The sequence below is a fragment of the Colossoma macropomum genome, unplaced genomic scaffold (assembly GCF_904425465.1).
Source record: "Colossoma macropomum unplaced genomic scaffold, Colossoma_macropomum, whole genome shotgun sequence".
Taxonomy (NCBI): Eukaryota; Metazoa; Chordata; class Actinopteri; order Characiformes; family Serrasalmidae; genus Colossoma; species Colossoma macropomum.
Genome location: NW_023496045.1, coordinates 294,943 through 315,969, shown reverse-complemented (window position 1 = coordinate 315,969; position 21,027 = coordinate 294,943). Strand labels below are relative to the sequence as shown.

Genomic DNA, 21,027 nt, shown 5'->3' with positions numbered 1-21,027 from the left:
TTCATGTAGGAACTTTCTGTGTGGGAGCTTTTAGAGGTGGACGTCTGGTTCCTATCACCACCAGTGTGAACAGTTCTGACTCGGCAAGTTTCTCTAGAATGAAGCGTTTCACACCAAACCACTCTGAATGACTGTTTGCATTGTAATCATTTAATAATGCAGAAAATCTTTGAAAAATTGGTGGAATTCCCCTTTAAGCCCAGCTTAAGATTCAGTCTGATGTCTGAATCTGCTCACATACAAACTGACGGCAGCTCTTTCTAAACGTTTGCGCAGAATCACTTGAGCATCACTTACAGCGTAAGAAGAGCCGTATTTTAATGTTGTGCAAGGCTGAAAATGTATTATTGTTATTAAACCCATTTCCTGCGGAGCCTGTACGTTTGGAGCGAGTGATCTCAGACTAAAGGGGCGTCTGCAGTATTTAAATCGCCGCAGAAATGCATGACTGCACAGGGAAAAGGGAAGTTCCCCAAAGAAGTCACCAATCAGGTGCAGGACAGATGATCTCAGACTCGCTTCTGAAACCGCCTGGGAAAAGCTTTGTGAGACAACCTGATTCAACCCGAAAAAACGATACTGGTGCCAGTTAGGGCTGATTGTAGCGGAATGATATAAGTGATACCCAGTCTCATTACGTTCCTAAAGGGGAATTCCAGCAACATTTCAAAAATACTGCATAATTAGATGGTTTAAAATGTAAACAGAGTCATTCAGAGTGGTTTGGTGTGAAACGCTCCACTCTAGAGAAACTTACCGAGTCAGAACTGTTCACAGTGGTGGTGATAGGAACCAGACGTCCACCTCTAAAAGCTCCCTCACAGAAAGTTCCTACATGAAATTCTAACAAATATATAATGCCGTTTGAAGATTAGTTTTGATAAGGTAAAATGTATTTTTAAAATCTGTTAATAGTGGAGGGTGCACACAGGGTGTTGTGATGTGAAATAGAAGAGTGCAGCCAAAAGGGTGTTTATAATAATAATATATAATAGTTTATATATACACATACACATATATGTAGATACACACACATACACACACACACATATATATATATATCACTGCTGTCGGAACAAAACCTCGTATCTCCATTTATGTCGTTTTTCAGTTTTTGACATAATTTGAAAATGCCTGTGGCCCTTTATACTGTGTGTAAATTTCATGATGAATGGACCAAAAGAAACGACCCAAAATCACTTGGAAAAAAGTCTGGTTCCATTGACTTACATTAAAAGTAGAGTATGTTTTTTCCCTTTCCTGTAAAGTTCTCATTTTGGAGATACGAGGTTTTGTTCCGACGACAGCGAGATGTATATATGTACTTATATATTAATGATGATTAATATAAGAAACAGCTAACAGCTGCTGAATATCCATATCAATCTCCCATATGGACTTTTCTGTACCCATGACTGACCAACAACAATGACATTATTAAATATGACACTCATGGCTGCCCTGATTGATACTTATACTGAACATTAACTGGTAAATAAGCACTGCTTCTACTTGTAAATCTGTTGTTTACTGCTATTCGATTGATTGGCTGCCCTGTATTGCGCCCTCACTCCAAAAGCAGTCCACACTGAAACGCTCCTAATGACTTCATTGTAAACGGGGGCGGGGCTAATCTGCTGTAGGCATGACATCACAAAAACAAATCATAGACTATATAGACTGGGCATGTTTTGAAACTTTACCGACTTTTACACACTACATCAAACTGTTTAATGAAAAAAAAAAATGGGGGAAAAATTTGTGACCACGCAAAAAGAGCGAGAGAGAAAGGAGAGAAAGGAAGATGTTGGAGAGAGAGAGAGAGAGAGAGAGAGAGAGAGAGAGAGAGAGAGAGAGAGAGAGAGAGAGACGGGTATGTGTTCATACTTGTGCACTGCAGGGCGTCTTTAGTGTTGATAGGTTTGCTGCACTGCAGGCAGGGGCTAGGGGGCGCTGTAGAGACGGAGCTGAACAGATGGCCACCGGAGCTCCTCTTCTCCTTCTCTTTCCCATCCTTACTCTTCTCTCGGTCCTTTTCCTGCACACAAACATAAAAAAAACCAACATGTAAACAAATCACTCCTCCACTCACAGGCCTGTCACGCTTATCAGCCTCTCATCTCCACAATCGTGTGTTTACACTGCAATATAAACTGAATGTGAATTAGGTAAAATTTGCTTGTTTAGTTCTGCACTGGAGCTACGAGGCCATCAACTAACGCAAGTTTATTACCTCTCTAATAAAGCAATGAGCCACGAGAGGCTGCGCGTTACTGCGATTTTAGCACAGTTAAGGGTGTTGTTAGGCACGATGTGGAGTAAAACTCCCTTCCCTGTGATAAAATCTCAGTAACACAGCCTCAAGTGGCTTATTGCTTTTATAAAACGACAGCCAGCATTAAATATGATAAAATACACCATTTTTCAGAAAATAATTCAAGTTATTATTAATAATAATCAACATAAATAAGTATTCCACCAAGAAATGTAGTTCCTTTAGAGTATGGTATCGCTGCTAAGCAACCATGGACCACTGAATGAGGAGAACGTTCGGTCACCCATTGCTGTATGTTCCGGTCATTTCATGAATTTTTTTAACTTTTTGATGTATAACAATGAATGTATGATAACACAGCACTGTTTAATGTAAAAGTTCGCTTTGTAAGCACTTTTTGGTCACCAAATCACCACTGTGTCATATTTAGCACCAATTCAGCGGCGCCCTCTTCTCACACTGGGGCTGAATCTCAAATGGCTCCCTGCTCCCTACATAGTGCACTACATAGGAGTTTAAATACTGGATTCTGCAGCCCAACAGAGCAAGATACAGCTAGGAAATAGTCATTTGAGACACATCCACACTGGATCAATGATGCACTGTTTGGCTGTAGAGGCTAGAATTTCTAGACTCATAGCTAGAACACTATTTAGGGAGTACAGAGCCGTTTGGGATTCAGTCTGGGTTTAAGATTTGAAGTGTGTAGAACATTCAAGAGACATTTTTAGACTTTTATACTGCTGTTTTACAGTTAATCACACCGTAAATACTTTAATTCAAGCCTGTGGGGGGGGGTGGAAAACAAACTTTTTTGCTTTGGGGAAAAAAAAAATCCTTTATATGCATTAGGGATGAACAATACTCCAAAAACATTCCAATACTTCACGACATTCATTATTTATGATAAACAGTGCAATAGGAGTGTAAAAAAATTAACTATTCAGGAAAAAAGTTGGTTGGAAATTCAAATAATTATTTAAATTGTCCATGCAGTTGTTCTAGAAGTACGATAAACACCCATAATACACTCAGAAACGTGTACTGTGACATAATGTGTCATGATAAATGTAATATATTGTCACTCTGCTCAGCCTGAAAGGCATCTTCACTATTAATATTTGTCTTAGTAACAAATTTCATTAATTTAAGCATAAAACTTTAGATCAGCTGCAAGATATTCTTCAGAATAACACAGAATTACATTAACCCCACCACAAAAACTAAATTCAGCTAAGAGAAGTTTACACTTAGCTCATTTTGACTAGTGTAGGGACTCCTTATGAGTCATTCTACAGAAACGTGCATTTTTGTGTCCCTAGCGTTTACAGATATATTACACTTGAAAAACATATTTGGGTGACAATTTATTTATATTTTATAATAACTTTCAGTTATCAGAGATTTTCTTATTTAGCTCATGATTTCATATGAAGCTTTTAGCTGAAGTCACTGGTGTGACCGACTTTATTCTGAGGTAATTGTGAAAAAATACAATACAAATCGATTAAATTCCATATTTTAGTGGATATTCCATGATTGACAACATGTGTAAAATGCACTGTTCATTAAAAATGTCTCTGGTGTTTCCCTTTATTATGTGGAACACCAATGAGGATCAGTAACACCAGTGACTCATATGGACAGACAGAAAAGTGGACGTTTCTGTAGAATGACCCACTACAGCACAATATGCCACGTTCTGCAGAAGACTGTGCAGCCTGTTGTGTTTTTGTGCTGAACTGTTGAGAAATCGCTCAGACGCCTTCGGCCTTAGAGCCAGAGAGTCAGTGCAGAGCCAGAATTACACAATCGTGTTTAGTCTCAACTCTCACAACACTCCCACAGACAAACAGAGGAAGGACACACTGACAAAAACACAGCATTAACAAAAAAAAAGGTAGCAGTGTAGCAGCTGCTCAGCCAAGAGGAAACACGTCTGACAGAGACAAATAAAGACCACATTTACACAAACTGAAGCAGCACAGCAGCAATAAAATGTGCCAGGAACTGTTTTTTTTCTTACATAAGCCTTTTGCATCATATAAGATCATTTTCTATTATATATTTAGTGACAACTCCCTCCTTACAGCAGCCCTCGGCCTTAATAACCACTTTAAATACCAGAACATTCAGTTTTATGGGCTTCAGGCTTGAAACGCTTCAGCTTTCTTCTAACACATTTACCCAACATTCATATTAAATTTGGAATAAAATTTAAAATTTAACTCACATATTACTTCCGATTAATGTGAAACATAACTATTAGGTGATACAGACATATTTAAAGCATAATCATTAAAGCATAATCATAAAAGTGATTATGCATAAAGAAAAATTAGAAAAATACACTCTCAAACTTTCATAAGCTGGAATCGCATCCACGGCTAATTCTCAGCACAGAAAGTGTTTCTGCTAACGCCATCAGAAGCTGGTGGAGCACTTCCAGTAACTTTAAATGCAATTAGTTCATCAGTGTTACTCATCAAACCAGCGTGAGATCATAAACACAACCAGCCGCATCCTCACTGCACACAGGAAGCTCACTGTCTGACAACAGCACGGCTCTAAACGCTGAAATAAATATTAAATTAATAAAAGAGAAGAATCTCTCATAGAAAAGTGCCATAAGAGGATCAATCACGCCTGTTATCTACCGTACGTGTGCATTCAAACACATCTGTGAACAAATAATAATATTAATAATAATATTAATAACTTTATTTATAGAGCATTTTTCATAAATTCACACCCATAAAAAAGATCAAGAAAATGAACCATGAACACTCAAAAGAACCCTTTGCATGATTAAAGAGAAGGTGCTATGTAGAACCATCTACAGCACAATCTCCATCAATCCGAAGAACCATTTCACCATACAGAGAACCATTTAATCATGCAAAGGGTTCTTTGTGTGTCCATGGTTCTATATGGAAACATTTTCCTTACTAAAGAACCCCTGGAAGAACCATCTTTTTAAAGAGTGCACTATTAAATTAAGAAATTAGATCAAGAAAATGGTTCTATATAGAACCATGCCATTCAAAGTACCCTTTGCAGGATTAAAGTGTTCTTTCCATTGCAGAAGCGTTCTTCAGGTTCATGCAGAATGTGCTGTAGATGGTTCCATATAGCACCAAAAAGGTTCTAATGCTACAAGTTGACATTGTAAGCATGGCAGAACCCTTTCTGGTGCTATATAGAACCATCTACAGCATGTTTTCCATCAATTCGAAGAAGCTTTTCTAATGCAAAGAACCTTGTAATCATACAAAGGGTTCTTTGAGTGTTCATGGTTCTATACAGAACTATTTTCTTTACTAAAGAACCCTCAAAGAACCATCTTTTTCAAGTGTTTCACGATAATAAAGTTAGTTAAGTGATAAAAGTAAAAAAATAAAAAAATAAACGCTACTTCACAGGATGTTGCTGTAAGCATCTGACTGCGCAACCAAAGGTGACAAAAAGTGTTCTGTGGAGGAACCGCTACTGGAACCTTTCAACAGATGGTCTCTTAAAGAGCCATTGTTATCAATGAGTTGCGTGGAACCCTTTTTAATGTAATCTATACCTAATACGCCCAAATCTATTAATCATTTATTTTTAAGAACACTCAAAATAGAGGGTTCTTCAAGGGTTCTTTAGCAAAGACAATACAAAAGACAACAATTCTAAATAGAACCCTGACCACTTAAAGAACCACTTGCATGCTTAAACGGTTCTTTGCAGGGTAAAATTGTTCTTCAGTTTGATGGAGAATGCAACGTATATGGTTCTATATAGAACCTTTTTGAAAATGGAAACAGCAGAACTATAAGTAGAGCTCTATACAGGACCCTTTTCTGCAGGTTCTATATAGAACCTTTTGGAAAACGGTTCTATATAGCACCAAAAAGGGTTCTTCTATTATTATGATGTCAATCTTGTATACATCCCTTTTTGGAGCTATAAAGAAACATTTTCAAAAAATGTTCTATACAGAACCATATACCATCAATCTGTATAGAACCATTTCACCACGCAAAGAACCATCCAAGCATGAAAATGGTCCTCTGAGTGTTCATGGTTGTATACAGAACCACTATCTTTGCTAAGTGAACCCTTGAAGAACCATCTTTTTTTCGAGTAAATGTGATTTTTACAGTTCTATTGTTGCCATGGTAACCCTACCATTTACGTCAATATAGATTAGATTTCTACACAGTCCCCATAGACGACGTACAGACGCTCACACTGGCAACAAACTACCTGGTTTCTGTTTAAGGTCAGATTTAATAGTATGCTCTTAAAATAGATGGTTCTTCAAAGGTTCTTTAGTAAAGAAAACGGTTCTGTATAAAACTATAAACACTCAAAGAATCCTTCGCATGATTTAAATGGTTCTCTGCATGGTGAAAGCGTTCTTCAGACTGATGGAGAACGTGCTGTAGATGGTTCTATATAGAACCTGGGCTCTTTCGAAAAGGGTGCCATGTAGCTCCACAAAGCGCTCTATTGTTACGATGTCAAGTTTGTAATAAGAAAAGAACCTGAACCTGTTCTATTTTTTTGGTGCTAAATAGAACCCATCATATAAAACCATCTACAGCACATTCTCCCTCAGTCTGAAGAACCAATTTACCATGCAAAGAACACTTTAATCATGTAAAAGGTTCTCTGAGTGTTCACCGTTCTACACATAACCACTTTCTTTACTAAAGAACCCTTGAAGAACCATCTTTAAGTGTGCACGTAAAGTCAATTTGCTTTCAATAGACACTGAGTTGAGCTGAATACAGTGAACTCTATACATTAATATATTACGCAACACGTTGGTGTCTTTGTTTATGTACTTTTGGCCGTTACTGTGTTGGTGTAATATGTTGTATTCTTATGTAAATCAAGTTGAATGCAGATAATTAAATGCTTTTTATCAGTTAGTTAAGTTAAATTAAGTTAAATTAACATTTAAGCTTGTATAAAGTCGATCCGCTGCCGCTGCGAGCGCACCGTACGGACTGAGCATGTGCTATGTAGTGACCCACCTCTCCGGTTGCCGCCCCCCTCGGCAGTTTCAGTGAGCGCCCCTGCGGTAGGAACCTCCGGCACAGCGTGGTCATCCCAAACACGGCCAACCGGCATCGACGCCGGCCATGAGTTAAAAAACACGACTGCTGCGCTCCCCACGCTCACTCGCGCAGCCGCCCCGTGACGGAAAGTCTACCGACACGCAGAGGAAGTGTGTTACAGTGTGTGTAGGGGTTGCTGCTCTCGCACACCCCCTCACTTCTCTCTCTGCACTTCATCTTAAAGGGAAAGTTCAGTAAAAACCATACTTGGACACGCTTGGCGGCTTTGTTTCTACGAGGGTAGTGTAGCTTAGAAGTAATGGAAGCTTGTATCACACTGTTCTCTACCAAAATGGAAAACACTAATAGGCGTGTTTCACACACTGTACTGCACTAAAACCCATTAAACAGGACAAATTATGCTCTTTGTAATGAAACAGTCTGAATGAAACGTGTGCTGAATGAAAAGTGCTGACATTTTCCATGATAGGCTCAGAAAAGCATAATGTGTATCACAATAACAAAATTGATCATAATAACAATAAAATATCTCCATTTCAGCCGGCTTTACCTACACCTGATAACATGGCCCATCTGAATGAATTCTCAATTAAGAATTATAGAAATCATAAAAGTAGGTATGTGTAATAATAATACCAGGGAAAAGTCCTGTGTGTGTGTGTGTGTGTGTGTGTATGTATGTATATATGATGTGTATATATGTATGTAGATATATATATATATATATATATATATATATGCTGTCAGAAGAAAACTTTTGGCATAGTTTGGCATAGTCATGCTTGGTGGCCTTTACATCGTGACCCAAAATGACTTGGAAAAAATTCTGGTTCCATTGACTTACATTAAAAATAAAGTAGGTTTTTTGCTTCTCCTGAAAAGTTCTCATTTTGGAGATACGAGGTTGTTTCGACAACAATATATATATATATATATATACACACACACACACACACACACACACTACATATATATACATACACACACACACACACACACACACATACATATATATATATATATATATATACACATACATACATACATATATATATATATATATATATATCACACACACACACACACACACACTTGTCCCCTATGTAACAAGATATCTTATATGTATATTTAAAAGTAAATGAATTTACCAATATACAATATATATGCAATTATGTATATGTAATAACATCTGTCATATGCGCAACATGTCTCAAATATATGCGGAAATATCTATACCTAATAAGAATTTTAGAAACCCGGTCCTAATCTTAATCTAAAAAGAAATGCTTTTATTTCATTCAGCTTTAAATTCTCCCCAATGTTCCCATGTACGCATGCTCAGTGGAAAACCACACTTGGACACGCTTAGTGGCTTTGTTTTCTACGAGGCTAATGTAGTTTAGAAGTAATGGAAGCTTAGCCAGTGTGAGTATCACACTGTTGTCTACCAAAATGGACAACAGTAAAGCGCACAGCTGAATAACGGTAGTTCAGTATTACGGATGAGCGACAATTTTCAAATAAATTAGAACTATTGATAAGCAAATACTCTCGTTTTTACGAACCACCAGATGTCTGAACTTTACACTCCACTAGAGGGCAGAGTAGAGCCCATGTCTTACCTTCTGGTCAGAGATGACCTGACGTGAAACACTACTTCATGATGCTGCCGTTGTGACTAATAATGTTAACTGAGACTACCATTCTGTTTACCTGCCTGATGTGTCTGGCATGTTGTACCAGTCTTAAAACAAAAAGAAGCAAACTTCAGACGCCAAGCGTCTTGGCTGATCGACTACATTTAGGATAAGAAAAGCTGTAAATAGCTTTAATAGTGGGTTTTTAATGGCTCTGCTTGGTCCTTCTACTGGCTACAGTATGTAACACTGTTTTGCTGTACTACATGTTTTAAATTACAGGGTGAATTAAAAAGATTAATCAGATTTCAAAGCGCCATATTTTTACAACCGTGAGGCGTCGAGGAACCAATCACAATCCAACTGAAAGAGGGGGTCATAGAGTTTCTGACTGTCAGTGGAAGATGTCTCCCTTCAGTCTGAGAGGAGATGAGACCCCTGAGCAGAAAGCGTTCTGCGTTCTCCACTTCAATAAGAGTGAATCCGTCATAACTGTGCAGTGTGATTTTCGTGGGCAGTGAAGCTCCAACAGCTCAGAGCGTTCAGCGTTGGTTCCACAACACTGGATGATCTCCGAAATCGCACTGAAAGAGCCGTGAGTGCAGCGACACCCGACATGCTCAATCCAGTATGGGATGAACTTGACTATGGTGTCAATGTTGTCCGTAGAGCTGGAGGAGGTTCATACTGAGCACTCGTAAAATTATATAAACTTTATACTCATTTAAACCATTTACAGTTTACTGTATTGATCTGTAATGACTTACAAGTGAAATGAATCATTTTGAAATTGGATGAATCTTTTTGAATCACCCTGTATGTGTGTATTGAAAAAGTCACACATGAGACCAACTATGAGACCAACTAACCGCTAAGCTACTGACTTAATGTACACTCAAACCAAAAGCAGAAGCCTGACCGCACCTACAGCACGCAGAACAGCTGGTCGTCCAGCTGATTTAGAGAAGAAAGACAGAGCCCAAATACGAACACTTGGAGTGTGAAAGCCTATTAACACACAAACACTGAGGACTTCAAAACCAGCTGAGACTCAATCTGGTCCAGCAGTGCCCTGAAACAGACAGCTCAGATCAGAGTTCGCTTACATAGGAACATGTGTGTTTGAGCAGCGGAGCAGAGAGAAACCACAGCGCGCCTCTGCTTCCTGCTGAACTTCCCTGCACTAACACACACATGCCTGTTATTATACCACGACAGGGCGTGGGGCCCAACATACGTGCCATATGTATTATATACAGGAGTACCTATATGTAGGGGTGGATGATACGGCAAAACGTATAATATCATGTATTATGATCTTCTGATACACAGACATAAACCAATAATACAGCCACATTTAAAAACCCCATGTTCAATATAATAATAATATGATTAATATAATATAATAATTATGCTCTCTGTTACGGAACATGCACGTGTTCTGTGTTCTTTAAGTGCTGACGTTATCGACGACCTGCTCAGAGAAGCATAATGTGTATCACGATAATAAAACCGATCACAATAATGATGAAATACTGCCATATCGGCCAGCTCTCCACACTTAAAATAAGATGGCCCTTCAAGGGTTCTTAAGAAAAGAAAACGGTTCTATATAGAACCATGAATGCTCAAAGAACCCTTTGCATGATTACAGGGTTCTTTGCATGGCCAAATGGTTCTTCAGACTCATGGAGAATGTGGTATTTATGGTCCTTGATAGCACCACTGTGAAAATCCATCTATGTAGCTCCAAAAAGGGTCCTTTTATTATGATAAGCTTGGCACTGTAACAATAGAAGAACCCTTTTTTGTGCTACATAGAACCATCTACAGCACATTCTCCATCAATCTGAACCCTGAACAATGCAAAGAATCCTTTTTAAGACTGGACCTACAAAATAACATGATGGCCCATCTGAATATATATATGTATATACACACATATATATAAACAATAGAAAGAAGCCCCATGTGTGTCCCTTATGCATATATAAATCATAAATATAGCTGAATTTACACAATATTCTGTATATAGATCATTATATATATGTTATAATATGCAACATATTATATGCGCAACATGTCCCAAATATATGTGTAAATATCTATACCTAATTTTCCAAGAATTTTAGAAGCCTAACCCTAATCTTAATCTCAGGATCCAAAAAGAAACGCTTTTATTCTTTTAGCTTTAAATAATGTGCATTCAGCTTCACATTCTCCCCAATGTTCCCATACTTTCCATGCTTAATCCTAGTCCCTAATCTTAATCCTACCCCTAATCTTAATCTCAGGATGAAAAAAGAAATGCTTTATTCTTTTAGCTTTAAATTAATAGTATTCAGCTTTAAATTCTCCCTAACGTTGCTATACTTTCCATGCTTAATCCTAGTCCCTAATCTTAATCCTACCCCTAATCTTAATCTCAGTATGAAAAAAGAAACACTTTTATTCTTTTAGCTTTAAATAATGTGCATTCAGCTTTAAACTCTCCCCAATGTTCTCATATATATGTAGCTATATTTAATACAAATTTTCCAAGCTTAATCTTAGTCCTAATCCTAACCCTAATCTTAATCTCAGGATCATAAAAGAAATGCTTTTATTCTTTTAGCTTTAAATAAATAGAATTCAGCTTTAAATTCTCCCCAGTGTTCTCATATATATGTATCTATACTTAATGCGACTTTTCCAAGCTTAACCCTAGTCCTAACCCTAATCCTAACCCTAGTCCTAACCTCAGTATCCAAAAAGAAACGTTATGGTTTTTCTGTAAAAAGCTCTGTACACAGTGGTTTGTGTGCTGGTTCTGTTTTTCTCTGATTCCTTCTAAAAGGTGCAGCAGGTGCTGCAGCAGGTGTGTCTCAGAGACTCTCACAGGGAGAGAAAAACGCTTTAAACGCTTCAAATGTTCTCTGAATCGGCCAGAACTCCGAAATCTGCAGAGCTTCACTGACCGCAGAGCCGTCACACCTACAGGGCGAGACCAAACTGCAGCAGCAAGCAGGAGAAGAAAAAACAAACCCGGCGTTCAGCACATCAACACCCCACACACACACACACACACACACAAACACACACACACACACACACACACACATATCACTCATCACTCAGGCAACCGGATCAAAAACACTCACACAGAAAGACAGCACGTACAGGATGAGCTCACCTCAGAGCCAGAACCTGACCACCATGACCTTTAACCCCGAGATCAAACAGAACATCTGCACACCAATAAACTCCATCTGACACATTACACACAGCTTCATAATAACAGTAATTAGAATAATAATAACCTTTAAAAGGAAGCAGCTTTTTATCTTTGCACTCTGTTCTAATATATCATAAAATTCTATGTTTATTATATTTTCTTTACATATTTTAACATTGAAGTGTTCAAATTTCTATTTCCTTTTTATTAAAAAAGCACTATTTAATTTTTATTTTTCTGTTTACTCTTTTACACTTTATTTAATTTCACTGTGAAGCACCTCAAGCTGCATTTTCATATATGAAAGGTGCTATGAAAATAAAGTTATTATTTTTATGATGTTTTTATTATTAAAAACAACAAACATTATTATTATTATTATTATTATTATTATTATAAAACACTATTTTAATTGCTGTACAAAAAAGTGTAAATACAGAATAAATAATTAAAACTGGTTAAAATGAAACTTTTAACTACTTCAACTTTGCGAATTGATGCATTTATGTATTTTATATGATGGTATTTTAATGCACGGATGTTTTGAGATAGTGGTTTTAGTGGTTTTGAAAGAAGGAAGACACACAGACTCATCAGCACATCTGTACAATCGAAATGTAAATAACCGCTTTCATGCCGTTTACAGGGAATCCCACTCAGTATCCAGAAGTGATTCCTAACTGCCGGCTTTCATGCGGCTGAACACATCCCGCCTGTTTCGGCGGCTCCTGATCGGCCCTGTTCGGTGTTTTGAGCGCTCTGATTATTTAAACACACTCACTTTACTCTTCTTGCTCATTTTGCTCTTGAGGTAGCTGAAGGTGCGGCTCACTTTGGTCCCGCCCACTCGGACCTCTCCACCCTCACTCCTCAACGGAGCCGGATCCTCCTCAGATATACTGAGAGAGAGAGAGAGGAGAGAGAGAGAGAGAGAGAGAGAGAGAGAGAGAGACAGAGAGACACAGAGAGGAGAGAGACATGGGGGGAGGGTAGGGGGAGAGAAAAGGAGAGAGAGGGGAGAAAGACAGAGAGAGCAAGAGAATAAAGAGAAAGAAAAAAAGAGAGAATGACAGAGAAATACAGAGAGGGAGAGAGAGACAGACAGAGACAGAGACAGAGAGAGAGAGAGACAGAGAGAGAGAGAGAGGCAGAGGGAGACAGAGAGAGGCAGAGAGAGACAGAGAGAGAGAGAGAGAGAGAGAGAGAGAGAGAGAGAGAGAGACAGAGAGACAGAGAGAGAGAGAGAGAGAGAGAGAGACAGAGAGAGAGAGAGAGAGAGAGAGAGAGAGAGAGAGAGAGAGAGAGAGAGAGAGAGAGAGTTACATACTGTCAAATGGTAAAATAATCCAGGAAACTAGACAGAAGGAAGGAAGAAGAAAAAAATTTTTTTTTAAAAGTAAAAAAGTAAAAGAAAGTGAAAAAGAAAGTGAAATAAAAAATAAATAAATATGAATAAAAAAGGAAAGAAAAAGAAATACAGAAAAACAAAAAATTGTGAACAAAAGCAGGAAGGAAAGCAGGAAAGATGGAAAAGAAAGCATAAAAGAAATAGTAAAAAGAAATGTTAAAGTGATGGAATAATGTGAAAGAAAAGGGAAAGCAGGATGTCTTGATTGGTGGACAGACGGGCGGACAGAGTCATTTTAATTAATATCATTTATAACCCCCATGGTCCTGGAGCATCTGCTGAAAATACCCACAATCCTGCCGCCTGTTACCTGTAAAACACCTGTAGAACACCCACAACCTTCAGCTGGGTCTTACCTGCACTCCAGTGATCCTGACGCACTCGTGAAAGAGCCCAAATCTGAAACCGAAAAAGAAACCGTGAGCTCAACCAACCAATCAGAATGTTTTAATGAATATGGTGCAATAATAACAACAGTGTTTAAAGGAAGCGACTGACGAGGGAGTTTGTTCATGTTCAAAACATTCAACAGTGAAGCTCTACTGAGAGTAAATGATGGGAAACTGGGGTCACTAAGGTCCGAAAGAAACTGAAAACAGGACAAACATAAAAACACACCACTCTGACAGACTACAGGACCAAAACACCGTCATATAACATGCTACACTACAGGGCTTTGAGGATCGTTTAAGCCACGTCACAGCCATGATTTAAGAACAAGCTGTGATCACATAAAGGAAATAAACAACAAAATGTTCCTAAAAACAAAGTAAAATTAGCAACACAGCGCAGCAGTCATGCTAAACATGCTAGCAGTGACAACAAGTTTCCATTCACTGCTCAAAACTGCATTTTTGATTTTCATGAACACTTTGTGGAGACGGCACGAGGCTAAACCGTACTGAAAGGATAACAGATCCAAAAGTCTGTTCTGAAAATGAACAGCCAAAAGCTAAAAATATAGCCATAAAAATCAGGTAATGCAGGTGAAGGAAGGGACTCTTATGTTGTAAATATAAGAAAGTATCATCACAATAACACAAAGGTGAAGAATAGGACATTTATGTTGTAAATATATATATATATATATATAAATATATATATATATATATATATATATAAATAAAGAAAACATCATAACAGAGAGGTGAAGGGGGGACTTTTATGTTGTAAATATATGAACGTATAATCACAATATAAAGGTGAAGGGGGGCTTTTATGTTGTAATTATAAGAAAATATCATAACAAAGGTGAAGGGGGGGCTTTTATATTGGAAATATAAGAAAATATCATAACAAAGGTGAAGGGGGGGCTTTTATATTGTGAATATAAGAAAGTATAATCATAACATAAAGGTGAAGGGGGGCTTTTATTTTGTAAATATAAGAAAGTATAATCATAATATAAAGGTGAAGGGGGGCTTTTATGTTGTAATTATAAGAAAATATCACAACAACATAAAGGTGAAGGGGGGACTTTTATGTTGGAAATATAAGAAAATATCATAAAGGTGAAGGGGGACTTTTATGTTGTAAATATAAGAAAATATCATAAAGGTGAAGGGGGGCTTTTATATTGTGAATATGAGAAAGTATAATCATAATATAAAGGTGAAGGGGGGCTTTTATTTTGTAAATATAAGAAAGTATAATCATAATATAAAGGTGAAGGGGGGCTTTTATATTGTAAATATAAGAAAGTATAATCACAATGTAAAGGTGAAGGAGGGGACTTTTATGTTATAAATATAAGAAAATATCATAACACAATATTTAAACATCACATTTTACAAATAAAAAGGCTGTTAAACGTCATGAAGGACCTTGTTTAACAGCCACACGGTAGGAAAAACTGGTAAAAACAGTAAGTTTATAGGAAAAGGGAAAATAAGCAATCTGTTAACGTAATTAACGAAAAACAAACATGGGCGCTTTATTAAAACCATCTCCTCGTGTCTGCACTCAATGTCCACTTTATCAGCTCCACTGACCGTATAGTGTCTCTCTGTAGTTCTACAGTTACAGACTGTAGTCCATCTGTTTCTCTGCATACTTTGTTACCCTGTTCTTCAGTGGTCAGGACGCCCATGGACCCTCACAGATCAGGTACAATTTGGGTGGTGGGTCATTCTCAGCACTGCAGTAACACTGACGTGGTGGTGGTGTGTTAGTGTGTGTTGCGCTGGTCTGAGTGGATCAGACACAGCAGTGCTGCTGGAGTTTTTAAACGCTGTGTCCACTCACTGTCCACTCTATTAGATGCACCTGCGTTGTTGGTCCACCCTGTAGATGTAAAGCCAGAGACGACAGCTCATCTCTTGCTGTACAATATGAGCTAAACAGCTGATCCACTCAGACCAGCACAACACACACTAACACACCACCACCACGTCAATGTTACTGCAGTGCTGAGAATGACCCACCACCCAAATAGTACCTGCTCTGTGAGGGTCCATGGGGGTCCCGACCACTGAAGAACAGGGTAAAAGGGGGCTAACAAAGTATCAGAGAAACAGATGGACTACAGTCTGTAACTGTAGAACTACAAAGTGCACCTATATAGTAAGTGGAGCTGATAAAATGGACAATGAGCGTAAAAACAAGGCCTGATTGGTATGTATATATGTGTATATCTCAAATTTGTAACTGGTCCATTTACAGTGGAATTAAATAAATAAAATAAGTTCAGTTTTTATAGACAACAGTAAAACGTACGCCGGTTGCCAGGAACCTGCTTTCTCTTTTTCCCTCCTCAAACAAAAACAAAACACAAATCTGCCTTTAAGTTCTCGATGAGCGACAAAACTTCACACGGAAAACCGTCTAAGGCATTCGGGGCCTTCACAGCAGCTAAACGGAGGCTCTGAAGAGAGTTTATGTGGAACTGGAACAGAAATCCAGTGGGAAGAGAATAAAGAGAGACCTAGAAAGAGTGTTTATCCATGACAGAGCAGTGTAATGACCGATACGGGTTACTGCACATTACTCCCAAAAAGCCCTTTCCTCCGTCTCCGTCAGCTCGCAATAATGGGAAATAACGTCTCCATTTACAGCGGAGGGAGCCTGACGCTCGACCAGGGGAAGCTAGATGGTCATTCCAGATGGTGCAGCGGTCAGCTGAATGCCTTCATTCAGCAGCAGTCGCCTCCTCTCTGCTCCTCAGTCTTTAACACTGCTGCATTAACGTTCTGCAGCTTAGACGGTCTGCAAACGGTCATCTTTGGTCAGAAGATCGAGCACAGTAAGCATTAACAGTGAGTTTGTGCTGCAGTAACAGCCTCTAATCTTCTGGGGAGGTTTTACACTAGATTTCGGAACATTGTTGTGAGGATTTGATTGCATTCAGCCACAAGAGCATTAACAGGGTCAGGTACTGATTACATATGGGACCGATCCGATCCTATATCGGTATCGGGTCCGTTATTGACGTCATTTCACTCGTCAGATATCGGACGGGCAGGGCCGATCCACTTACTGATCCATGTTCCAGTTCGCAGCTTGCACTGGAACGTGAACCCGCCCTAACGTAACATAACATAACAGATACATCACCAGTCCAGATTCCATTCCACATCTTACCATGAAACCGCGGTAACTTCGGCCTGTAAGTGAGTGAGCGAATGACATTCACTGTGGGTTTGACCAAAATGTTGTTTGTTTGGAGATATTTTAGTCTAGAAACGCCGCAAAGACAGCTACTTGTAATGTGTGTAAAGCCTGAGTGGCGAGAGGTGGACGTGCGGCTGCGCTGTACAACAGATAGATAGATAGATAGATAGATAGATAGATAGACAGACAGACAGACAGACAGACAGACAGCTAGACAGACAGCTAGACAGATAGACAGCTAGATGGATAGATAGCTAGGTAGCTAGTTTAATAGATAGACAGATAGATAGATAGATAGATAGATAGATAGACAGACAGACAGACAGACAGACAGACTATTTACAGATGCATGAACATAAAGTAAACATAAATAATATAATGAAGAAATAAAATAAAAATATACTAAAAACATTGGGCTGTCATTGGGCGGAAGGCAGGATACACCCTGGACAGGTCGCCAGTCCATCGCAGGGCAGACAGACAGACAGACAGACATATACAATCACACACACACCCACACCCAGGGGCAATTCAGCATTTCCAATCAGCCTGACTGCATGTTTTTGGACTGTGGGAGGAAACCGGAGTACCCGGAGGAAACCCACGCAGACACGGGGAGAACAGGCAAACTCCACACAGAAAGGGCCTTCCACCCAATGACGGCTGGGATGGGCTCCAGCACCCCACCGCGACCCAGAAGGATAAGCGGTTTAGATGATGTATGTATGTATGATGTATGTATACTAAAAACAATAAAAATAATGTACAAAAATAAGAAGTAAATTTCATAAATACTATGCAGTTGACAATGCAGCGGTGCACGCCCCCTCCAGTGAATGAACAAGTGACTATGTGCTGTAAATTATAACCAACGTTAACAGTTGTGCAATATGACATTTATAGATATACAATACCATATATAAATACTGGACGTCCCAAAGGCTAATGGAATTACAGAGGTTCATTATACTTGATGACCATCCGCTATCTGTAGCGGAAAATGTCGGATTTCGCAGCCTGTTGGAGAACTTAGAGCGCAGATGCAATCATTTCGAATGAAATGTCCGAACGCGGCCGCAGGAGAACGAGGGTGCAGAGAACCCGAGGACGTGAACCAAAGAAGTGACCGCGCCCTTTTTACGGCTCCAACACATTCTGGGTGATGAGCCCAGCTGTCAGTCAGTACAGCTTAATGATGGCTCCTTCAAAACCTCTATTTAATAAATATGTAGTCAATCAGTGTTGATGGCACAATATCTCCTCAAAGAGCTTATCGCGAGGTCATTTACTGCGATACTGATATCAAATATCTATACATATGTAGCCATATCGAATGACGTTCTGTTGATTTCCTAATTCAAAATAAGTTAACACATCCTCTACAGAGAACTCACTTAAATATGTCATTTTTATGTGCATTTTAGTGCACAATTTCTATATATTTGCTGTGTTTAATATATTTGAAAATAAAATATAAAACATGAAAAATGCCGTAACTTTTCCAGAGACACATTTTAAATGTTATGTTTACAAATATGTTAAATGCAGCAAATAAGCAGTAATTATGCACTAAAATGTGCAGACGTGTGTCTCAGCAGAGGTTGTGTTCACTTATTTACACTTACAAAATCAACAAAACATGGAATATGACCAAACGTTTTTAGATTTATATAGTCATATAAATCTATTATATAGTAAAAAAATTGTTAATAAGACGATAAAAATGACGTTAAAGACTAAAGAATCGTCACAGACACAATTAGTGCGCATTTATAAGTTATATCAGATATGTAAGATATAAAAGTTATATCAATATATGCAAAATTTAGATTAATGTCAACACAGCATCTGCTGAAACATGACTGACTTGCATAAAGGAATGGTCCACCAAAAAAACAAAAAATCCTAATGTAATGATCAGCCAAGATTTTTCAGTGAACCGTTCCTTTAAGCCTCAACGAAGAGACATTCAAACAGGGACACTTACTTAATCACGCCAGGATTATTCCATTAAACACTTGGGGCAGGGCTGAACATCCACTTAGTAACAACAGGGGGCGCAAAAAAACAAGAAGCAAAGTAGGGGACTAGGGGGTCCACAGCAGGCATTCTGGGAGTGTAGCTGTTTTACTTACTGGCAGCCTCCTCATCCTCACTGGATGAAGAGCCAATAGCAAAGAGAGTTTTAGATTTGGGCAGGATTGGCGAGACGCTGAAGGAGAAGCTGATTCGCCGCTTGGGTCGAGCTCGTCCAATCGCTGCAGAGTTCCATGATGGCGGGCAGAAAAGAGATCAGACCAGGGGTTACTACAGTACAGGCCGCTAGTGAGGCTGTGTCTCCATTCCCAAAACAAAACCAAAAACAGTGCACCAGCACACCGTGAAGCCGTGCTCCATCCAGAGCCAGTGCTCAAAGAAGAAGAAAAGGCTCCAAGTCCAGTTAAAGCAGGTCAAAAGAGGAGAGAGATCCACACCACAGACCAAACGACTGCTGTTAGCAGGACAGGCATCAAACGTCAGGTGTTTACCGTAGAAGAGGGTACAGAGGTGGACGTGGACAGACGCTCGCAAACCGACTGACAGGGAAATAAATGAGGAGATGAACCAGTTTTAGTTTCCCGAAAGCAAGGTAGCCCTTTAATTCAGCCCATTTGGTTATAAATCTGATGTAGAGCTGGGCAATATGATAATATTTATCATTATTTTGATGAATAACATCACAATATGTCACAACATGCTCTTCTGAGTACTTCATGGACATCGTCAGTACTTAAAAACCACTTCCCAACTGCACGTTTGATCAAAAAGAGAGCATATTGAGTCAGGTTTGATTGGCTTTAGTACAGCGCAGTGTGTGAAATGATGAATACAAGTAATCAGATTTATGATTTGACTGTATTTTTAAAATGTGGCACTACTTTGTCTGTTAAAACTTATTAGATGCCAGAAAAAATAAACATTGTGACATATTGTGCATCACAAAAAAGCTTCCGGAAGTGTTGTGGTATTACATTTTGCCAAATCCCCCAGCTCTAATCTGACGTACACGATTTTCCCAACTTATCTCAACAAGGCAGCTGTCTGGAGTTTAGTTTGAGCGCTGGAGCTATGAGGCTAACAAGCAATGGAAGCTTGTCTCTCCCCAATTAGCACAGTGCTAACGCTAACTGAGGTCTTCAGTATCTCTAATAGTCTTGATTATGTGGTTTCTGACACTTTATGACTCACTTATCTATAAATACGGACTAAAGTAGGTGCTAAACCAGGCTTTAAGGTAGCGAGGTGTGAGATGTAAACAGAGAGATTCAGAGTGGTTTGGTGTGAAGTGGTTCAGAAGTCTTTAAAGTGGTGATGATAGGAACCAGGGGTCGCCATGACTACAACACAAATATAGACATTCACTATCCAGAACCACCAGTGAACCTACACGAGTCTTCTGAGTTTATATGGAATGTTGATGGAAAATAGTGGAAAATCTCAAATAATAAGTTTTCTTTGGGGACTATTTTGCCTCACAGCACCCTGCATATTATGTATCCCTCCACCATGAATGGAGTTTAAGTTCTCAAAACTATCATAAAACAGCGTCTCAGTTATCAGGCAGTGAATTCATAACCATTTCATGTAGGAACTTTCTGTGAGGGAGCTTTTAGAGGTGGACGTCTGGTTCCTATCACCACCACTGTGAACAGTTCTGACTCAGTAAGTTTATCTAGAACGGAGCGTTTCACACCAAACCACTGACCCGCTCTGTTTACATTCTAACGGTTTAATTATGCAGAAATTTTGAAAAATGTGTGGAGTTCCCCTTTAAG

At 38.9% G+C, this 21,027-nt stretch overlaps 1 protein-coding gene across 7 annotated transcripts in view; it reads right to left on the bottom strand.

The window, feature by feature from the left end:
• The window catches only part of akap13 (A-kinase anchoring protein 13), a 188,219-nt gene that overhangs the window by 32,045 nt on the left and 135,147 nt on the right, over nt 1–21,027 (bottom strand). For 6 of the 7 annotated variants that reach the window (XM_036564915.1, XM_036564912.1, XM_036564917.1 and 3 more), the window contains 4 exons: nt 19,348–19,470; nt 13,960–14,002; nt 12,977–13,094; nt 1,888–2,038 (listed from right to left, as the gene is read on the bottom strand). In XM_036564915.1, coding sequence (XP_036420808.1) covers nt 1,888–2,038; nt 12,977–13,094; nt 13,960–14,002; nt 19,348–19,470 — 435 coding nt within the window. The remainder of the gene's footprint in view (nt 1–1,887; nt 2,039–12,976; nt 13,095–13,959; nt 14,003–19,347; nt 19,471–21,027) is intronic. The other variant, XM_036564918.1, reaches the window with a different exon arrangement.